The sequence below is a fragment of the Eleutherodactylus coqui genome, chromosome 1 (genome assembly GCF_035609145.1).
Source record: "Eleutherodactylus coqui strain aEleCoq1 chromosome 1, aEleCoq1.hap1, whole genome shotgun sequence".
NCBI classification, from domain to species: domain Eukaryota; kingdom Metazoa; phylum Chordata; class Amphibia; order Anura; family Eleutherodactylidae; genus Eleutherodactylus; species Eleutherodactylus coqui.
In genome coordinates this window covers 400739473-400762649 of record NC_089837.1, presented here as the reverse complement: position 1 = coordinate 400762649, position 23177 = coordinate 400739473, and the positions used below count along the sequence as shown (strand labels likewise).

At 41.0% G+C, this 23177-nt stretch overlaps 1 protein-coding gene across 1 annotated transcript in view; it reads left to right on the top strand.

Moving 5' to 3' along the window:
- Window positions 1–21539, top strand: part of UBAC2 (UBA domain containing 2) — a 156193-nt gene extending 134654 nt beyond the window's left edge. The window contains exons 9-10 of the mRNA XM_066580273.1: window positions 9317–9421; window positions 15225–21539. Coding sequence (XP_066436370.1) covers window positions 9317–9421; window positions 15225–15332 — 213 coding nt within the window. The 3' untranslated portion in view covers window positions 15333–21539. The remainder of the gene's footprint in view (window positions 1–9316; window positions 9422–15224) is intronic.
- The last annotated feature ends 1638 nt before the right edge of the window (window positions 21540–23177 follow it).

Genomic DNA, 23177 nt, shown 5'->3' with positions numbered 1-23177 from the left:
CATCGATAGTCAGGGCTGTAGGTGTAATAGGCGGCTTCACTTACGACTCTGACCACAATAATTAGCCAGAATTTTCATAGAATCATACAATGGTAGAGTTGGAAGGGACCTCCATGGTCATCGAGTCCAACCCCCTGCTTAGTGCAGGATTCACTAAATCATCCCAGACAGATATTTTTCCAGTCTTTGTTTGAACACTTTCATTGAAAGAGAACTCGACACCCCCGGGGTAACCTGTTCCACTCATTGATCACCCTCACTGTCAGAAAGTTTTTTCTAATATCTAACTTGTGTCTCCTCACTTTCAGTTTCATCCCATTGCTTTTAGTCTTTCCTTGTGCAAATGAGAATAGGGCTGATCCCTCTGCAGTGTGACAGCCCTTCAGATATTTGTAGACTGCTATTAAGTCTCCCCTCAGCCTTCTTTTTTACAAGCTAAACATTCCCAGATCCTTTAACCGTTCTTCATAGGACATGATTTGCAGACCGCTTACCATCTTGGTAACTCTTCTCTGAACTTGCTTTTTTAAAGTAGGGTGCCCAGAACTGGACACAGTATTCCAGATGAGGTCTGACTAAGGAAGAGTAGAGGGGGATAATTGCCTCAGGTGATCTAGACTCTATGCTTCTCTTAATACATCCCAGAATTGTGTTTGCCTTTTTGGCTGCTGCATCACATTGTTGACTCATGTTCAGTCTATGATCTATTAGTATACCCAAGTCTTTTTCACACCTGCTGCTTAGCTCAATTCCTCCCATTCTGTATGTGCTTTCTTCATTTTCTTGCCCAGATGTAGGACTTTGCATTCCCCATGTTAAATAGCATTCTGTTAGTCGCTGCCCACTGTTCAAGCTTTTCTAGATCTTTTTGAATACTCTCTCTCTCTTCCCTAGTGTTAGCTATCCCTCCTAGCTTTGTGTCATCAGCAAATCTGATCAGTTTCCCATCAATTCCCTTCTCCAGATCATTAATAAAAATGTTGAACAACACTGGGCCTAGGACAGAGCCATGTGGTACCCCACTTAATACATTTTTCCACTTGGATGTGAAGCCATTTATAACCACTCTTTGAGTACGATCACTCAGCCAGTTGTGAATCCACCGAACAGTTGCCTTGCCATTCCCATATCTGGTCATTTTTTCAATAAGTATAGTATGATATATTTTGTCAAATGCTTTACTAAGGTCAGGAAAAACTACATCCACTGCATTTCCCTGATCAACCCAGTCAGTGATACTATCATAGAAAGAAATTAAATTAGTCTGACATGACTTGTTTGTTACAAACCCATGCTGGCTCTGGTTAATTACCCCATTTTTATCCAAGTACTTGCATACATGCTTTTTAATAATTTGTTCAAAGATCTTTCCTGGTATAGAAGTCAGGCTTACAGGCCTGTAGTTTCTTGGATCCACCTTCTTCCACTTTTTGAAGATAGGGACAACATTTGCCCTTTTCCAATCTTCTGGGACTTCTGTTCTCCAGGAATTTTCAAAAATTATGGTGAGTGGTTCAGCAATTACCTCTGCTGCTTCCTTTAGTATCCTAGGATGTAATTCAACTGGACCTTAAGACTTGAATTAATTTAAGTTAGCTAAGTGTTCCCTCACCATCTCTCTGCTTATAGATAGCCTGCATTCTTCTATTCCCCCAATAGCACAGGGAAGATCAGTTGATGTTCCATCTACTTTCTGAGAGAAAACCGCTACAAAATAGGAATTTAAAAGTTCTGCCTTCTCAACATCATTCTTAACCAATTCACCATTTTCATCTTGTAAGCATCCAATAGCATCTTGGACTTTTCTTTTGCTTTTGACATACCCCCAAAATCCTTTTTTATTGCTTTTCGCCTCTATTGCGAGCCTGAATTAATTATTAGCTTTAGCTTTTCTGACACTTGCCCTACAGTTTCTGCAGACCGTATTATATTCTTCTTTAGATATTTCCCCCTCTTTTCATTTGATAAACATATTTTTCTTTGGTTTTAACATGCGTGCGTTCTGCGTTCATCCATCCTGGTTTCTTTAAATGCTTCTCATTCTTCCTTCATTTAGGGATTGTTAACGATTGTGCTTTGAGAATTTTATTTCGCAATACTTCCCAACCTTCTTGGACATTTCTCTCCTTAAGAACATCCAGCCATTGGATTCTTCCTACCTTCTTTCTGAGTTCATTGAAATCTGCCTTTCTGAAATCCAACCTTGAAGTCTGAGTTTTCTCAGGTCTTTCTCCCCTTTTTATCCAAAATTCAAGGATAGCATGATCACTGCCTCCTAAGGACCCAGCCACCCTTACTTACTCAACCATTTCCTATCTGTTGGTAAGAATTAGATCCAAGATAACAAAGCCCCAATTTTAATAGAAGGCATCGCTCCAATTGGATTCTTCACTGACAGTGGCCCAAAAGATCAGCTCATCGGCGGAAAATCCCAAGAAGCGGACCCCCGCCAATCAACTATTGATGATCAATCCCAAGAATAAGTCATGAATAGTAAAGGCCAGGAATACCCCTTTAATTTATAGGCATAATCCTTATAGAAGGTTTAGGGAATAGGTTATGTACAAGAAGAGGGTCATTTTCATTTCTAATTTAAAAAGTGGGATTTGTGTTTTATCAATTCTGTACTGCATTACCTTTTACATTAACTACTTTCAGTTAAGCTTTCAAGATACTATCTCACACTAGACAGAAGCAGCTTCTGTGTGATTGGACGCTCCGCAAGATCTAATATACAGTGTATGTTCTGAACGTTTGCATATGATGTTATCTTGCTAAGTGCATATTTTTATCAAACACCCCACTGTTTATGGTGTACAACAGGATACATGTGAAAATCTTAACTAATCTATCTTCGACACTTCTAATGGCGTGGCATGTAACTCTTTTTAGAGAGCACGCTGATGTTTCTTTGAAGATAAGGAATACATACTGTAATCTTTTAGTTACATCTTTCAAAGTATTGGTATGGTTTAATGTTGCAGATCATCTAACTCTAAGATATTAGCTTTGGTGTTCAGTAAGTCAGATCATCCATAAATTAAATGGCTAACAGTGTAAAGGCACACCATATTGCATATATAGTAAAGCATCTAATGGTATGGGCATAAGTAATAGACTGTAAGCATGCATGGTGCACTATACATAACCATGTGATTGGTAACCTATAGAAGCGTTATTTATGTGCAAGTATAATACTAGGCAGCCACTCCATCATTACAGGCCCCTGTGTTTTTTGGAACCATTTCCAGGCACTTGGCTAAGGGACATTTGGTCTCACAGTGCCATTACGTGTACGGCCTTTGACACCCACCATCACGTCCATTTGCAGTGGTGTTGTGAATGACAAAACTGGACTGCTACGGAGCGATCCAGATTGTCTTCAGAGTTTAGCACCGATGACTGCTGCATTCATGTCTAGAGACCTCAGGTTGCGCGCCTCAATCCTGCCTTTGCTGTGGAGCGGCACACTGCCCCCACCGCTGATGTGATTGTCTGGGGGACATTGCCTATGACAGTTGGTTCCCCCTAGTAGTGGTACGAGGGACAATGACACTCAGCGATATGTTCAGGACAACCTGCAGCCACATGTGTTGCCTATCATAGCAGGGCTTCCAATAGGCATTTTCAAGCAAGATAATGCTCAATTGCACACAAAAAGGTTGTCACAGGAATGTCCCTACAACATTGCCACACTTCCGTGGCCTGCCTAGCAGCCAGATTTATCACTAATAAAACATGTATGCGACCAGCTTCAACAGCCTACGAGCTCTAGAGGCTCAGTTACAGTAAATGGGGACCAATATGCCGCAGGGTACCATACAGAATCTGTATGCCTTCATGCAGTTCAACAGGGTACTAGAGCCTCCATGCCTGCCCCTATCACATCTTGTATCCAAGCTAGAGGCAGTACAACAGGGTACTAGAGCCTCCATGCCCACCCGTATCACATCTTGTATCCAAGCTAGAGGCGGTACAACAGGGTACTAGAGCCTCCATGCCCGCCCGTATCACATCTTATATCCAAGCTAGAGGCGGTACAACAGGGTACTAGAGCCTCCATGCCCACCCGTATCACATCTTGTATCCAAGCTAGAGGCGGTACAACAGGGTACTAGAGCCTCCATGCCCACCCGTATCACATCTTATATCCAAGCTAGAGGCGGTACAACAGGGTACTAGAGCCTCCATGCCCACCCATATCACATCTTGTATCCAAGCTAGAGGTGGTACAACAGGGTACTAGAGCCTCCATGCCCACCCGTATCACATCTTGTATCCAAGCTAGAGGCGGTACAACAGGGTACTAGAGCCTCCATGCCCACCCGTATCACATCTTATATCCAAGCTAGAGGCGGTACAACAGGGTACTAGAGCCTCCATGCCCACCCGTATCACATCTTGTATCCAAGCTAGAGGTGGTACAACAGGGTACTAGAGCCTCCATGCCCATCCCAACCCCCGTATTACATTTTACATCCAAGCTAGAGGCGGTACAACAGGGTACTGGAGCCGCCCTTCAAGTGTTCAGTTCTCCGCAATAAATGATCCTTTTGCTCTTCTATTGTAATCACTTATATCAGCGTTACAATCACACATAGAAAGTTTCATTCCATTCTGACAACTCCTTTAAGGTTCCTGGTTTTTTTTTCACAATGAGTATAAGACTTGCCAAGAACACTCATCCTTCATCAAGTAACATAAGGGTGAAAGACAGGCAATGTGATGCAGAAGAAAAGAGTCCTAATTTCCTTTCTGACTACTGTGACAAGCAGGTAGGCATGGTTATTGAGGGGAGATACATTTCTCCCAGATTTCTCTCCTATGTCACCTGCTGGCTGATAAATCAGGTAAGTCAATGGGTGATGCTTAAGGAGCAGCTGCTCTAACTGGGGACATAGAATGCTGGTCTGTGTGAGTTTTGCACTTGGACTGTGAGTTCAGTTGCTAATGCCTTTTATCTTTGTAAGCTGGTAGAGGGGATTCTACTGTGTGTTAGTTAGTGACGGACGGGCCAGGTATTTTATTTTGCAACTGTGATAATAAAGCAGGCCAGGTGCTGACTTTGTATTTTGGTGTAAGAGACGTGTCCTTTGACCCCAGTAAAAGCGATCCAAAGCTAATCCCCTCACATCACATTCAGTGTATATGCTCACTTATACATTGGGAGATACTTCTGGCACACATGATGAATGTATCCTTAGACTGTATCTTTGTGACATCCGCTATGCAGGTTTTTTAATTTCTTAACTGTATAGGTAAATGTAGACTTCTGTGCTTTCCTATATAGTGGGCCACTGGATAAAAAGGTGTACTGTATGTGTTTATGGGCCTTTGTATGATATATGCCAATATACTGCATATAGTGGCATCTGTCAGGGCTTGTTTGGCACATATGCCAGGAGATTTCACTGGCATCTAAAGTATGCCAAATGTAAAAGGCAAAATTTGATGGAAACTTTACTTCAAAATGCTTATTTCTAATTATTTTATATTTACATGAAAGAACTTGGTAAGAACAAGTCTACAGAAATACAAACATACCGGTGGGCCACTTCAAACACGATGTAGTGGAGTCACAAGTGGCGTAATGTTATGCTGTGAACAAATGCGCTTCAACATCCACATGTCCTATATATGTGGATTTGGATGCTGATTTTCCAATTGCTACAGATTTCACTCCCATTGCAAAATATATATAATCTACCCCAATTCTATGGTATATCTGCATCCAAATCCACATGTCAGACATGGGTATTTTACTGTAGATATGTCCATGGCGCATATATTATGGTGCTCGTGAATCTAGTATATTTCAGATACCTCTGATGGGGCTTATTGCATTGCAAATAAGGGATGAAACAGGTTTAAACTATGTCTTGCCCCATCTCTGGTCCTCCAAACAGGAGATTGGGGGTATCTGGGCTTTCATTTACATATGACATTTAATGTCTCTGGACAGCTTACATAAATTAAGGCCCATAGACCCTTCCTTCTCTTAATCACATGTCAGAACTTGTCAACGGCATGCAAAATTTAATGTTGCCCTATGAACCAGGGTTTATATTTGTCATGTCATTGGTCTGGTAATTCGCTTCTGGCTTGTGGGTATTTGTTCAGTGTTCTGTTAATAACTACAAATATTTCGTTTTTATGGGTATGTTCATGTGTAATAAGTAGATTTTGTTGTGGATCCGCATCAAAATCCACAGCATATTTGGAAGATTTTGATGCAATGTTCGCTGCGGCTCTGCAGTATATTTCATTCTTCCAATTAAAGGGATGACGTCTGCTGTGGATCTGCGTTGATAACCGTGTCAAAATGTGTAGCGATGATGCTCACGCGCATCGGGTACTTTTCTCTATGCCGTAACAATTGGTAAACATGTTTGTTTATGTCAATGTATGCTTTTAAATTTTTAATAAAAAACCATTGATTTAAAAAATAAAAATCGTAACAACAGTGTGGGTTTTGACCCAGTTTTCAACGCTGATTTTCCACTGCTGAAAGTCCACACCAATTCTGCTGTGTGTGAACATATCTAATTAAAGGGGTTGTCCCGCGCCGAAACGGATTTGTTTTTTTTCAATAGCCCCCCCGTTTGGCGCGAGACAAACCCGATGCAGGGGTTTAAAAAAACAAAACGGATAGTACTTACCCGAATCCCCGCGCTCCGGTGACTTCTTACTTACCTTGTGAAGATGGCCACCAGGATCTTCACCCACGGTGGACCGCAGGTCTTCTGTGCGGTCCATTGCCGATTCCAGCCTCCTGATTGGGGCGGAGCTACGAGGAGCAGCTCTCCAGCACGAGCAGCCCCATTCAACATGGAGAAGACCGGACTGCGCAAGCGCGTCTAATCGGGCGATTAGACGCTGAAAATTAGACGGCACCATGGAGACGGGGACGCTAGCAACGGAACAGGTAAGTGAATAACTTCTGTTTGGCTCATAATTAATGCACAATGTACATTACAAAGTGCATTAATATGGCCATACAGAAGTGTATACCCCAACTTTGTTTCGCGGGACAACACCTTTAACTAAAAAGTCAGACTGCCCCTTGCATTGTCCATCTGCCTTCTAAAAGTCTGAAGTGTGCTGTTCATCATTGTCTTTACTAAGCAAAGTTACCTTCATTGTTAAGCAACAGTTTTGTGCAGCTTTTGCTTATCTAATATAAAACATCCTACAGGCTTTTTCTTGCACCACACTTTGACCCCTTTGCGGGACCGTTGGTAGATGATTTTGGCATCATTAAATTCGTTAGATCCTCACAGCTGCCGTAAAATCGTACAATGTAAGTTTGTTTCAGTGAGGTGTCAGGCCAGCTCAAAGTTACAATGTTTAGCGCCGTTGCTTCAGCTGCTAGGGAAAGTGAGGGATTGCTAAGCGAGTGTGAGAACGTTCACTGTTCTTAGCGGCTAAAGCACAACAGCCGGCCCCATCGAAAACACGTGTAAACCCCTGGATGCGAGGCGTTTTTTAAATGGAAACAGCCTTGCATGCCTGTGTGGCTGAAGGATTCCCTTGATGCGGCTGTCATAGCCACGGCAGGGAATAGCGTTGTTCTCCCATTTGTTTTCAATAGGGAAATGGAGAGAGATAATCCGCAAGACCCTTTATGTTCTAGATGCCCAAAGTTATATGAGCAGCCCCATGACATGTGACTTTCCTACTTCTGCTTTACTAATAGTTGTATATCAGAACATATGTAAGGTAGTTTGTTCCAGGACCCTGGCTAGAGAATTTGGAGTCTTACACAACAGTGTCAATTCTGACAGCAGCATTTTTAAAAGTGCGATCTATCGAAGTAACCCATTATTTACCCCACATGATGAACGTTGTCAGAAAAAAAAAAGAACACCAGAAATGCGCTTTTTTGGTTACGATTTCTCCAAGAACAAAATGCAATAAAAAGAATAAAAAGCGATCAAAAAGTTGTATGTACTCCAAAATGGTACCAACGCAAACTACAGGAAGTCCTGCTGAAAATGAGCCCTCAGACAACTATGTTGACAGCAAAATAAAAAAGTTATTGCGTGTAGAAGATGGTGGCAGAAAATAATTTTAAGAAATGAAATATCTTTGAAAACAATTAAAAGCAGTACAGCAAAGTAAAACTATATAAGTTTGGTATCGTAGTAATCGTACTGACCCATAGAATAAAGTTATGTCATTTTTGTTGCAGTGTGTATGCCGTAGAAACAAGACGCATCAAAAATGGTGGAATTTTGTTTTTTTTTTTTTTTTTTTTCATTTTACTCCATTTTACTAAAAGGTTTTTCAGTACATTATATGGTGCATTAAATAGTACAATTGAAAAATATAACTGGTCCCGCAAAGAACAAGCCCTCATGCAGCGACGTCGATGGATAAATAAAGGAGTTACAATTTTTTAAAACGGGGTAGGAAAAACCAAAAATGGAAAAAAAGGGGCCATGTCCTTAAAGGGTTAACACATATAAGGATGGTCATAGTAATGTGAAATGCTGTTACAGTGGCTAGAATAAAAATGGGGGACATATTCAATGCCGTCATTCTATCTCATTTCCAGCTTCTGTAGAAAAAATGCTTATTAGTATATTAATACTTTCATAGTTAAAGTGAACCTGTCATCAGATTAATTGGACAAGGTCTCCACAGCAGGTTTTGCCTCTGTTTAGGCCATATTCATATTGACATCAATTACAGATATGAAAGATCTATTTAGAAGAGCCCAGCAGACAAAGCAATTCCACCTGTCAGAGGCAATGCAAACATGATGGTATACAGCTTGTATGATCACAACTAGAAATGAGCGAGCATACTCGCTAAGGACAATTGCTCGATCGAGCATTGCCCTTAGCGAGTACCTGCCTGCTCGAGAGAAAAGGTTCGGCTGCCAGCGGTGGGCAGGAAGCACGGGGAGGAACGGAGGGGAGATCTCTCTTCCACTCCCCCCCCCCCCCCCCACACACACACACACACCACACACACACACCCGCTCCCCCTGCTCACTACTGCATCATACCTGTCACCCGCGCCGGCAGCCGAACCTTTTCTCTCGAGCGGGCAGATACTTGCTACGGGCAATGCTCGCTCGAGCAATTGTCCTTAGCGAGTATGCTCACTCATCACTAATCACAACCCTTAATTAAATATTTTATACTTTATATTAAAAGTAGCTCTCAGCAGGTTATGATGTACAAAGTTATTACCTTGCAGTACGCTGCTTAACGTTCTCTCACTATGTTATGTTGTATCTTATCATTTATTTATGAGCATGTTTGCAGACAGTGTAAAACCTTAAATTCCGCTTCTTGTCTAAATGCAGGATGGAATATTTGGCTGGAATCGTTTCTTTCAACCACTGCGACAACGACGAGCTGTCAATCATGCAGAACCACAAGCTCCACCTCCTCCAGCACCTGAAGAGCAGGTATAATGTGCATGACTCACCAGTATCTAAAGGGACTGTCCAGCTTCCAAAAAAATGTAACCTATCTAGGATTGTGGGAAAACGTTTGAAAAGTCAGTGTCCTTTCCCCAGCTCCTCTCCACTTCCTGCTGCTGCAGCATGACATCCCAGCACAGGGACCTCTTGCTGCTGCAGCTAATCATCAGCCAAAGTGACCAGTGATTGACTGCAGTGGTCACATCAGCGCCACAGTGGGAAGTGCAGAACAACAGAGGAATGGGCATCAGCGGGACGAGAGTGGCACCACCCTGATCAGGTTGTAGTTTGGGAGCTGAAAACCACTTCAAAAATAGGAGAAAGGAGTGATATATTCTTTGTGGAATTCCTTTAAACTTTTCTAATCTGTAATTAAAAATGTAACTTAAGTTCCTGTTCAGACAACTGATTTTCCCATCCAAGTGCTCTCCTTGTATTTCATGGACACCACTCAGACCCATTATAGGCAATTAGATCGTTCACATGTTGGTCTACATTAAAAAGTTGAAGCATCATTCCTTAGAATATAACCACGTTCAAAGTTTGTCATGTATTTCAATTCTAATAAAATACACTTGTTTTGCAAAATGTACTAATTTAGTACTAAATAAATACCAGTTACAGCTGAAGTATTAGCTTTCTGCTAGGTATTTATAGAGTTCATTGACTGTAATGACTCAGAACGTTTAGGTGGGGAATTTTCTATAAGCAGAATAGTTTATGCCATACGTTTTGTTTTGGATAACTGTTCGAGAACCATTGCTCGAATATTATTAGTAGTAGTATCGGTCTTGGGCTTTCCACTTAACTGTATAGTGGGAAATCACCAGATTTGTAGCTAACGCTTATGCTTCACTGTGGTGTAAATATGAATGTATTGTACTTGCTTCATTTGAATATGCTACATGTCGAACAGCAAAAATGTCTAAAACAAAATACCATTTTGCTCAATAGTTGACTATTGACTTTGAGTGTAACTTATTTCTGTGCTTCCGACATATGTGAATGGCCTTGTGCCTCCTAATTTTACATGCCATCAGGAGGATCAGGCAGTCATATTAAGCACAGTTTTCCCCTAAATTGCACCAATAATATAAAAAGAGTTGAATTTGGTGTTTTGAAGGAAAGTATAGTTATATTCCAGTTTGCTCATGTTTTTTATTTCACCTAATTATCATTAAGATTATTTAGCCTTGTTACAAAGTGTATTTGATCAAAGCATTTACCTTCTATTAGTGTAACACTTCTTACTCCCGCTCTAGCTTACTGGGTCCACAGTATATAAACAGCTGAACACCTTGTACTGTACAAGACATAAAACACCTGATACTGTATAGAAGATGTAAGCACTTACAAGGCACTTAGATACAGCATTGTGTAAAAAATTCCAAAGCTCAGTTTATGTAGAGTCCCTGAAAATGTCATAGCTGGTTGAAACTACCATATCAAACAATTCAAGATTACGGAATTCCCCAAATAATGCTTTTCAACTTCAGACTCCGAGAATATCTACTTTGTGGCTTAGTTTTAACCTGTTATCTAATGAAATGATGTATCAAAGTTCACTTAAAGGTTCTTTTACACATGCAGATCTCTGATAACATGTTGACGACAATAGCATGTTGATCAGTGCTCATTAGTTCCATTCATATGGAGTAATCATCATTAATTTACACGACTGAACAATCATTTGTGCAATTCTTCTTTTATATACATTTTCGTTATTGTTGGCAGCCTATTCCATCTTTACATGGGAACATGTGCTGCCCACATTCGACAATTTTAGTATACACGCAAAATATGTAGTCAGCAGCCAAACAAGCATTTGCTCAATTGCCAGGTGAAATCCGGGATGTTTAGGCAGGACAATGATCGGGAGTGATCAATTGTTCGGCCAATCATCGGTCCATGTAAAAGGAGCGTAACTTGTAGGATTCATTTAGTTATAACCACGTCTCCGCAGCTCTGCAATAAGCAACACTATTAAAAAGGAAGTTGAAAGCCACTCCAGTGATTTTTTTCTTCATTCATTATGTAACTAGTTCCCCAATATATATATTGTACTGTGCAAGTGTTTTATGAGGGTGTGGAAAAAATGCTGCAAAGTTAGAATGCTGTCAAAAATAGAAGTGTTAATAGCTTACAAAATGCAAAGTGAATGAACAAAAGTGAAATCTATATCAAATCAATATTTGGCGTGAACACTGTTTGCATCAATTCTTCCAGATACACTTGCACGCAGTTTTTGAAGCGATGTTGCATGGAGATTGTTCCAAACATCTTAGAGAACTAACCCCAGATCTTCTGTGGATGTAGACTTGTTCAAATCCTGCTGTCTCTCCATGTAATCTCAGACAGGCTGGATGATCAAGGCTATGTGGGGCTGTATTATCACTTCCATGACTCCTTTACACAAAAGGTAGTTCTTAATGACATTAGCTGTTTTGGGTCGTTGTCCTGCTATAGCATAAATTTGGGGCCTCCCTGGTGGTATTGGATGATGGATAAGCATTTACCTGTATTTCTCAGCACTTAGGACACTACTAATTCTGACTAGATCACGAACTCCATTTGCTGAAATCAGCCCCAAACTTGCAAGGAGCCTCCACTATGCTTCATGCCTGCGACACTCATTATTGTCCCACTTTCCAGCCCTTCGGTAAACAAACTGCCTTCTGTTACAGGCATATATATTTCAAATGTTGATTCATCAGTCTAGAACACCTGCTGCCGGTTTTCTGCACCCGAGTTCCTTTGTTTTCATGCATAGTTGAGTTTTTTGGTATGGCATGACGTTTCCAAGATGACCACTTCTGGACAGACTTTTCCGACCATTAGATGGGTGCACCAGGGTCCCACTGATTTCTGCCAGTTCTGAGCTGATGGCACTGCTGGACATCTTCCAATTTTGAAGGAAAGTAAGCATGATGTGTCTTTCATCTGCTGAACTAAGTTACCTTGGCTGACCACTGCGTCTACAGTCTTTAACGTTACCATTTTCTTTGTGCTTCGTCAAAAGAACTTGAACAGCACATTATGAAACCACAGTGCTTTGAAATCTTTGCCTCAGAGAGGCCTTGTGATGCAGTATTACTACCTTGTGTCTTGTTGCTGTGCTCAGCCTTGCCATGATGACATGAAACTGTCTTCCACAACCTCCGCTTTGTAGCAGGGTTTAGCTGTTCCTTACAGTTTTAGGCCTTGTATAGAGGTGTTTCAGTTGACAGTGCTTCCCTCTCTGTATGTAATGATCACCTGTTTCGCATAATTAGAATTATATACCTAACTATAACCTTAGAAAATCCCTGACTTTGTGTAAGTATACCTAGAAGAAGTCATAATATTTTGAAGGCAACAGGTGGTCACACAAAATATTGATTTTAGATTTCTTTTTTTGTTTCTTTATTTAGAATTTTGCTGAGTGATAAAAATAAACTATTAACGCTTCTATTTCCAATTTTTCTATAGCTGCCTAAAACTTTTGCATAGTATTGTATATATTGGGGGGATTTGGTATGCTTCTCTAAAAAGGTGTCGTTTTAAGGCGCGTCTGAAATTCTGTGCACTGGTGATAGTTTAGATATTTTGGGGTAGTTCGTTCCAGAGTACATGAAGAGTACACAGCCTGAAATTGCGTTCATCTGAATAAGCCTATGATGGCATTGCCTATGATGGCCTGCAGTTCTCCCACACCACCAGATCGGATTACAGGCGCTGAGCGGCTAGTTGCGCCGAATGGCTGTGGAGAAAATCAAAGATGCCCGCAGACTTCCTCCACTTCAAATTCATGCTTAAAACTTATAACCTAGCCCTTCACCACGCCAAACAAGTTTATTTCACCTCCCTTGTCTCCTCACTATCCCACAACCCCAAACGCCTCTTCAACACCTTCCACTCCCTTCTCAGCCCCAAAGAACAGGCCCCTGTGAAGGATCTGAGTGCTGGAGAACTAGCCGCCTATTTCACATCTGTGAAGAAATCTCTGAAAACTGCACGGCTAGCCCGATCCCAGTCTCCTCAGCACTGCATTCTTTACCCATTCACTTTCAATGTTAGAACCAATGACAGAGGAAGAAGTCTCCAGGTTGCTTTCTGACGTTTGCCCCACCACCTGTACTAGTGACCCTCTCCCCTCCTCGGATCCCTTTCCCCAGCAGTCATTACCCACCTCACCACCATCTGCAACCTCTCCCCAACCTCTGGCACCTTCCCCTCGTCATTCACACACCCCACCATGTCCCCTCTGCTTCAAAAAACAACCCTTGACCCAACCAATGCTGCCAACTACCGACCTGTCTCAAACCTCCCCATCATCTTCAAATTACTAGAACGCTTGGTCTACTCCCGCCTCACACGCTTTCTCTCTGACAACTCTCTCCTCGACTCCCTCCAGTTGGGTTTCTGCCCTCTACACTCGACCAAAACCACCCTCACAAAAGTATCAAATTACCTGATGACGGCTAGGGGCGACTGCTCCTTACTAATCCTCCTTGACCTATCTGCTGCATTTGACACTGTCGACCATGACCTCCTTCTCACTATGCTCTGTCGGCCTAAAGGACACTGCTTTTCTTTCAGCATCTCCTTTGCTGGCTCTATCTCCTCTGCACTTCCTCTTGCTGTCGGGGGTTTCCCAGGGCTCAGTCCTTGGTCTCCTCTTTATCTACACAGCCGCAATTGGACAAACCATCCACAAATTCTGCCTCCAATACAATCTCTACGCTGACGACACCCAACTATAAACCTTGTGTCCCCCTGTGACATCTCTGACCCATTTCTCCAAAATATCTCCCACTGTCTGTCTGCTGTCTCTAATTCTTTGTCCTCCCTTTTTCTCAAACTTAACCCTTCTAAAACTGACCTTCTCGGCTTTCTACCCCCCAACCAACCGACCTCCCCTTAACATCTCCATTTCAGTGCCTGACACCATCATAACCCCCAGACAGCACACCTGCTGCCTTGGGGTCACACTGGACTCTGAACTCTCCTCTACCCCCTACATCCAATCTCTGGCTCGAACATGCCGACTGCACCTCAGAAATTTTGCTAAAATCCGGCCGTTCTTAACCACAGACACGCTAAAGACACTCGTCACCCTCCTCTACTCCCGACTCGACTACTGCAACTCGCTATTTATTCGCCTCCCCTGCATCAGACTCTCCCCTCTCCAAGCCATACTAAATGCGGCAGCTAGGCTCGTTTTTCTATCCAGCCGTTTCTCAGATGCCTCTGCATTATGCCAGTCGTGCATTGGCTGCCCATCCACTGCAGAACTAAATTTAAACTCCTCAATCTCATCCATAAAGCTCTCCATGGCGCTGCGCCACCATACATCGCCTCCCTCCTGTTTGTAAACCACCCAGCCCGCACACTTCGATCCACTAACACACTCAGATTAATCACCCCTCTAATACGAACCTGACATGCTCGCCTCTAGGACTTCACCAGAACAGCACCCATCCTCTGGAAAGCTCTACCCCAAGGCATCCGGACAATTACCGATACACGAAACTTCAGACGTGCCTTAAAAACTCAACTTTTCAGGCAAACCAAATCTCCTGACCTAGACCCCCTGCCCCTCTCTATGGCTCCACAGACCTTCCAGCCTTCTTATTGAACATTTGGACAGCTGTTGACTGTTTAAGAATACTAAAGACTTTACATAACTTTGTCTGGGTTCACATGAAATTCAACACAATTTCTAAAACCACTTGTCTAACGTTCTAATGTTTTCTACTGTTTGTTTACAGTTGTTACAAAATGTATTTTTCTCTTCTTTGCATTGTAGGTTGCACAGCTAATGGAGATGGGCTTTTCTAGGGCAGATGTCTTAACTGCTCTTAGGGCTTCAAACAATGATGTCAACTTGGCTACCAATTTTTTATTACAACGGTGATAATTCAGGGAAAGGTGCAATATTATATTTTACTCATGTGGCATCCAAAGATCTTTTTTACCTATAAATATATATAAAAAGTGTATTACAAATTAACAGAGGGAATTGAAGAAAAATATTTTTACTCACTCTGCTAATCTGATGTTGTAAAGCATAGAAAATTATATATCTGGCTATATTTAAGCATAGAAATTCCACATTTTCTATTTAATCAGTGAAATTCTTATGCCCTGCTGTAACAATCTGAAGGTATGGTCATAGAAATTGCACTGATTCTAATAAAGATTTAAGAGGTCCGATGTAGCAGAGCTCAGCTTGTCATGTGGCACACCACATTCTGATGTCATGTCTTACTCTGTTTTCTCTAGTGTACTCTTACACAGTATTCCCTTCAGTATTTTGCATCTATATTTGTAAGTGCAAGGAGTGAGTCCAACACAGAAAAGGGTCCCACCTTTCATTATACTTTCTCTCCGTAGGTTGCATTCTAGATTTTGGCCTACAAGTACTGACGCAAAATACTGACCAAAATACTGCCGTGTGAAAGTTGCCTTAGTCTGAATTATTTTAACCATTTTACTGCCAGGGATTGTCACACCTTTGACATACACAAATAAAACTAAACCAGATTACACTCCTTTAACCATATATTTTTAAAAGTAGACACCGGGCATATTGGGAAAATACCCTGCAACATTTTACAACCAAGCACAACGTCTTGCAATTTTGCATTATTTGTGGCTTATAGTTCTGACTCTTATAGAGCCTGTGTCCCTTCGTAAACATACTAGTTATTCAGTGTCCACTTATGCCTAAAGTGACATGCACAAAATTCTCAAAACTGAAAATCTAAAAAGAAAAGTCCATTATCCAGGTGCCGGTAAACAATTGAGTCATGGACTTCACTTGATTAGGCGCAGTGAGTGATGAGATGAGAAACTGCTCATCATCTCTCCCCTTTAGAAGGGGAACATATGAAGAAAAATTCCTGTATCCCCCTGTGGTGATTGGAGGCTGCACGGGGGTGGGAGATGACCGTAACGTGCAACATTTTTTCCTCCTTTCACTTGCAACTGCACCCTTACAACCATTCGCCTACACCGAGACACAGCCAGGAAGTGAAACTTTTCCTTATGCTTCTTGTTGCAATCATTCAAAGCCATGACGCACTGCGTACAATATTGGCAGTGAAACAGTTAAAGGGCTTTTTAAAAAATATTTGGCTCACAAAATAATACGCTTACTCAAATTACTGATTGCTTATACATTGGTCCCCTACCCGTCCTTTATCCCTGTCTGGTGCAGCTTCATCCTTGTGCACTGAAGTTACTTGTTGTCCATAGTGACAACCCCTGTGGTCTACTGACATGTCATGATTGTGTATGGCATGTAGTGAGGCACCAGAGCAGAGTCAGCATATGTGAGTCCATATGCAGTTATTGTAAAATATCACAAAATTCCTTTGACTTTAAGCTACAACAGTGCCCAAAAGAAGCCCTCAAATGACAAATTCAACTCTGCTACATCTGGGTATAGGGATAATCACATGGTATGATTTTCTTGAAGACAGGGCTTATGTATTCATTTTGTAGATGAATGTTTTGTCTCCAAATGTCTATTAAATTCTCTAATAAATGATGTTATTCCGATGTCCTGTAAGTTAGTTACCATAAGGTAATATTCTTTCTTGTTAAATGCTGTTTGGTTATAAGTGAGGGAAAAAGCAGATTCTGGAAAATCCTAAGTAGATTTGGACAGTATTCTCTTTTTTCCTAAAGTACATGATAAATTATATCTTGTATTTATAGTGCAACATATACTGTACACAGCATCCCCTGCCCCAACTTCCCATGATTGCCTGAACATCCTCATGTGATGACCTCGTTTTATTCTTCTCTTTTTGTTTCAATACTTATGTGAAACTTTGAGATTTTGGCCTTTTAGATATTTTGGCCTTTTAGATATTTTTTAGATATGTTTCTTGTGTTTTGCGGTGGCTTTACATGGGACAACTGTTGTCCAAATAGTTGCTCTAAATACACGCTATAGTGAGTTGTCGGCATACGAACAACTATTGTATGTGTTCTTATGCACAAAGCAATTGTCTTTTTATTTCGAAGACCGCGAGAAAGAACACTGGGCTAGTCACTAAAGAGGCAATATTTTGTTTACGCCAGACAATAATTGATCAACACTTTTTCAGGTGAGCTGAGATGTAGCGACTAACAACTACTGAACGAATGCTTGCTAGTCACCCTGTTGCTGGCCGTGTTTACTTGGAACAACTGTCACTTAGGGCTTCTTCACAATGGCGAGAGAATTGCGCGATTTTCTTACTATGCGAGAGTGAGTGAAAACGCATTATTATGAAACCAATGATATTCAATGGTTTCATTCTCATTTGTAATATTTTCATTCCTGCAATGTTGCATGAAAGAAAAGAAAAATCACAGCATTCCCCTTTTTTTTTTTGCGATATCATCGCGATCCCCTGCCCTGACTGTGACAGCTGCAGTGGAGGATTCCTTCAGCCCCATGGGGATGCGAGGCTGTAATATCCAGGGGTTTCCACATGTTTTTAACGGGGCTGTCGGCAGCAGCGCCGGCCCCATTGAAAACAGTTGGAGAGCATCGTGATCTCCTGCCGTGGCCGTGACAGCTGGGTTGGGGATAAAGGGAACCCCCCACAGGGATGAGAGGCTGTTTCCATGTGAAAACGCCTTGCATCCAAGGGTTTTCAGAAGGATTGTGAAGGCTATATTGGGCCGTGATTCACCAATGTGAAGGAGCCCTTAGATTCTCCCTACCAAGCGACTATTTGGACAATAGTTGTCCATGTAAAGCCACCCTCAGAGCATTATTTCAAATTCTGGTAACTTATATTCAGAATCAGCTCAAAAGTAAAGTGTAATTTAGCAGATTAGTAATTCTGTGAAATAACCCCCAAGTAGACATTTCCAGGGATTGCTGAGTGGTTTTGTTGCTACATACTACTAATATCCCCTAACTGCTTGATGGTCACCTGTTGGAAGGATTATAAAACCCAGGTGTTAAGCACTGAAGTATGCTGTAATGTATACTGAATATAGATCTATAAATGTATTCCTATGAGAAATAGGTCTAACAGAGCATTGCTAATTCCTGTTTACTTCAATGTGAAAAACATAGATAACAACTTCTGCTTCTGTCCATACTGTTCTTCTCAGCGTGAACCGCTGAAGGCGGCCAAAATAGGCTTATTTCAGGAGTTACATGCAAATAGTTGAGCACAGGCTATGCATGAAGGACTTCACTTTAAGCTGTATCAGGTTTTTTCCAATTAAAAGTTCTTATACATATCAGAAAATGTGATGCGGAAGTGATTTACAGCATTGTGAAATATTTAGCTTAGGTTGAGCTTTATTACACTAATTGATAGATTTTTTTCCCCCTCACTATAAAATGCCCGTAAGTGTCCATGTACTTTGTTGTAAAGGAAAACTGTTTACAGCTACTTCAGTCTTATTAATGCAATAGTATGCAGCGATCAGTATCTCAGGTATATGCCTCTACATTGCCACATGTCTAAATAGTAGAACTAAAAATCATCAATGCTTCCAAATAGAAATGTAGACATTCTTTAGAAAAGGGAGTTGAAAAATGTGCATCCGTTGACCTGAGCGCCGTGCTTCCATTGTAAAGCTATAGTGGTAATTTTGAGCTGTATATGTAGATGGCAGGTTTTATTTCATTAGTAAAGCCAAGTGGACATATTTAGGATATGATCACGCAGGTTTTTATAAAGTAAAAGCTACAATTGCTTTTGGCGACCACCACAAAAGCATCTGGATCTGATATAGAGTAAGGTCTGGGCTCCTTAGATTCCATTCTTCATTTGCTGTGCTCCATCTAGGACACCACACTGTGAAATTGTTTTGGGAACCTGGTAGGATAACCTAACCCTTTTCCAGCATAGAGATTGTTAATCACCTTTGTACACATCTCTTACATCTTGTAATGTGTGAGGGTCATACCAAACATTTCTGAGTCCAAAAGGAAGGGAAAACTTAAGACTAAAGGTCCATTTACATGCAAGGATTATCACTCAAAATTCATTAAAACAAAGGCACATAAATGATCATCGTTGTGTGTAAATGCTCCCATCCTTTACTTTTCAGCTGAACGATGAGCTTAAAATTCATCGTTCAGCTGGAGAGAAAATAACACAGACCACATGCTGTGTTCTGCATGGAAGTTGGAGATTATATTGTATTCTGCCGACAGCTCATGTGAGAACAAAGGAGCTGTGTGCAAATCTCAGACCACATGCTGTGCTCTGCAAACAGCTCCCAGAGGCACTTTTACACTCAAATGAAGCTAATAAAGTGTTAATGGTCATTAAGCGGACGGGCTTTTCAGTCATTGTATTATCGTTGGGTAGTGTTTGCATTGAACAAAAAATAAATGATAATTAAGCGATAGTTTGGTTGAGCACCAGGTGGGCGTGTTAAAAACGAAGCTTTGTCCTCCCATCAGCCAATCACTGGGCCTGTAGCCTGTTGAATGTACGCCCCGCCAAACGATTAAAAACTCCCCACAAATCGCTGAACGAATGTCATTTTAACCAAACGAGAAGCAAACAGCCGAACAGCGGATTTTAAGCGGACTGAAAGACAACAATGACCGAATCATTAATGAAAACTGCACGACGGGTGCGAGATAGACACGATTATCGCTAAGACTATGGCTCTTGAGTGAATTTTAAGCGATAATTGTTGTCTAAATCAACCATAAATCTTTCAATCGTTTGAAAGATTGTATTTGCGTGTAAATGAGCCTTCATTGGGTTTATCCAGTTTCACTTACAAAAAGTAAATTGACCTTAACTTTTATACATTCTCTTCAGTTCAGGCAGTAATAGAAATAACAGGCACCACAATTATTCCACTGTTTTCATGGTAGACAACTTGGTAATATTGTGGGTGATCGCAACTAGTTTGGGGCACATGAAATCACATGTTGCTACTTCTGCTCAATATTTCAAGAAGTGATGATTTTTTATTTTTTTATGCAAAATCGTGGGCACAAGTAACAGCATGTACATTTAATGTATCCCTTCGTAATGGTAACACTGTGGAAGATTGGGCGGCAGGTGAGAAAAGGCCCCTTTTTTGACTCAACAGCCTGATGGTAGACCTCTAATTGCTGCTTGGACTGACCGGACTCAGTACTGGATGCGATCACTCTTGTAGTGGATATTGTATCTGCATACATTTTGATCCCAAGAGGAGTACACTGGGCATGTGTGCTTGGATGCTTATATTCGGACTGGTCTGGTAAAACATTCCCTTACTATGGAAGTATTGGATATTAAAAATAAAAGTGTGGCCTCTTTAGCGACCGTCCTCGAGAACAACTCTGCAAGGTGACCGATTAACTACTGAAGATATATTGTGAAGTGTTAAATAATTTTTTATTTGGATCTTTCCAGAACACTTAATAACGCTAATATGTTGACATAATGTACTGAAGTATACTCACAAACATAGATTATTATGGCTATTAGCTCACAATGTGCAGGAAACTGTGTGAGAATAGAGGATAGCCCCAGTAGCGGAAGTGGAAGCCTAGATAGTTGGCGGTGATAACCCTCTAAAAAGGTAAGTCCATCTGGGCGTACTTGTGCCATTTATATGCTCCATGAATTGCACATTGCTGATGAGCATGCCTTGGACACGGGGTGAGATGACAGGTTTTCTAAGAAGGAATCTATGTAGAATACATTCATTATCATTCGTCTGCTTTAGCATAACCAAAGTGTACTCTGGCCACATAATGTGAGGAGTATGTATTCATTATACATATATGTACAAGCCAGAAAGGTTTCACGTACATTAAAGTAAAACACAGTTCTGTGTCGGTGAATACAAGACATGACGCTCTCACTTTTTCACCACTGCTTTTATTATATCGCCTTTCAGATTGGGCTCCCCTCATTGTGCTGTTTTCTGTGTGCCCGGACTGATGTGGATGAGGGTGATAGGATATTAGAATGGAAGTTGCTGTAGGATTTGTAACTTTATTCATTTTGTTAAATAATTGTTTCTATGTTCTTAATTATTGAGTTTCATCTCCTCTCATGGGCGGCGTGGCCCTGTGAGTACGGGAGTTAAAACACTATTTCTGTAAAATGCTAAAATTGCTAATAAAAAATAATTTACACTTTTATTGTGAAGCTTTCTTTACTAAATTTGAAATATATTTTGAGTAGAAATCTCCACTTCTGTCTCATTTACAATGAAGTCCAAACTACACAGCTATAAATGCTGCTCCATAGATTATCGATAACTCACACTCTTTATTTTAGCTCACACGGCCTTATGATTACTGCGTATTACGTGGGCGCTGCATTCTCGTGTGATACGCAATCAGTTACATTGGCTTACCCAGTTCTGCTCGCATTAGCGTGTTGGCATTGCGTAATATGAGAGCACAGAAAAAAACCCAGCATGTTCTATTTTGCCGCATATATACGCACGATATAGCCCATTGTTCTCTATGGCTGCGTATATACGTGCCATTGGGAAGCGACCGATCAGTTAATATAACCAGAAATAAAAAAGGTGGACTGCGCCTGACAGCGTATCTTACGCACATACAATTTGGCTGCCATACACGGCAGTACGTCAGCCCATCGCTGGCTCTACGGCGGGGAAGTGCTACATGTCCCACGTAACGTTATATGCTTATGGCTGTGTGGGCCTGGCCTAATATGTGACAGCGCTAAATAGTCATTCTATTAGGATTTATGTGCAGTAATATGAAAAGAACAGGACAAAATTGGTAGACAGAATAGGATCCATTAGTGAAGAACAATAGATCTGTTATGTGCCTCTATGGATCGTTGACTGGAGATATATTTTGGTCATTTCATCAGCATTGCAGTAGTATGAGACACCCCATTCCAGTGTTGTATGTATTAAAATGCCATTCCCTTGAGTCATATACCAAATACAAACTCTTGTTATTGTGATATTAAAGGTGCAAAATGTTTGTTTTTCAGCGTTTTATAAATAATACAGATAACTTTCTAGTAAAGTTAAAGGTCAGCCATCCACTGTACATTAGTCCAAAATGTCATTCATTTACACTAGTCTGAGTTCTTCAGAAATGTGAAGGTTGTGTAACGATACAACTTCTCTTATTTCTCTGAATTGTGACATGCATGTGGTTTTTATTACATTCGCTGTATTAAAAAGGAATACGTCATTATAATTGAAAGGGCATCCATTAGATATTCTTTCTAAATTATATCAACAAACTACATCTAGTCTGGCTTCTTTATACCGCCATTCTATTTTAAGAACAAACCCCAATTCTAGCGTTTACAACAGAGGGGGATTCCTTGTACCAGTGCTAACATCCCCTGCACACTTACTATATGGTTGTAATAGGTCCCTAGAACTAATATTTTCTGAGGAATCACAAAAAACGGCCATTACTTACTGAGTAAGGAGTACATATAGATGCATCCTTTCACCATGCAGGTAGCTGACTACCAAATGAGGGAGCTAATTACACCTGTGCAGGACACCGATAAGACAGCCACTCACACTGCCTCCTGATATAGAGGGGGTGGCTGCTTGGCCACTATATGCACTCCTTACTCAGTAAGTAATGGGCGTTTTTTTGTGATTGTTTTTAATTTTCTGTATTTCCCCTTCTGATATGTATTAATATTTTCTGAGGGTATCGACTAAGAGGTTGGGAGGTGATATTGCATGAACGCACCCATTTACCCCATAACTACATCAATAGAGAATTGGGTGGAGGTTGTCTACCCTATAGATTTAATGTCTGATCTGG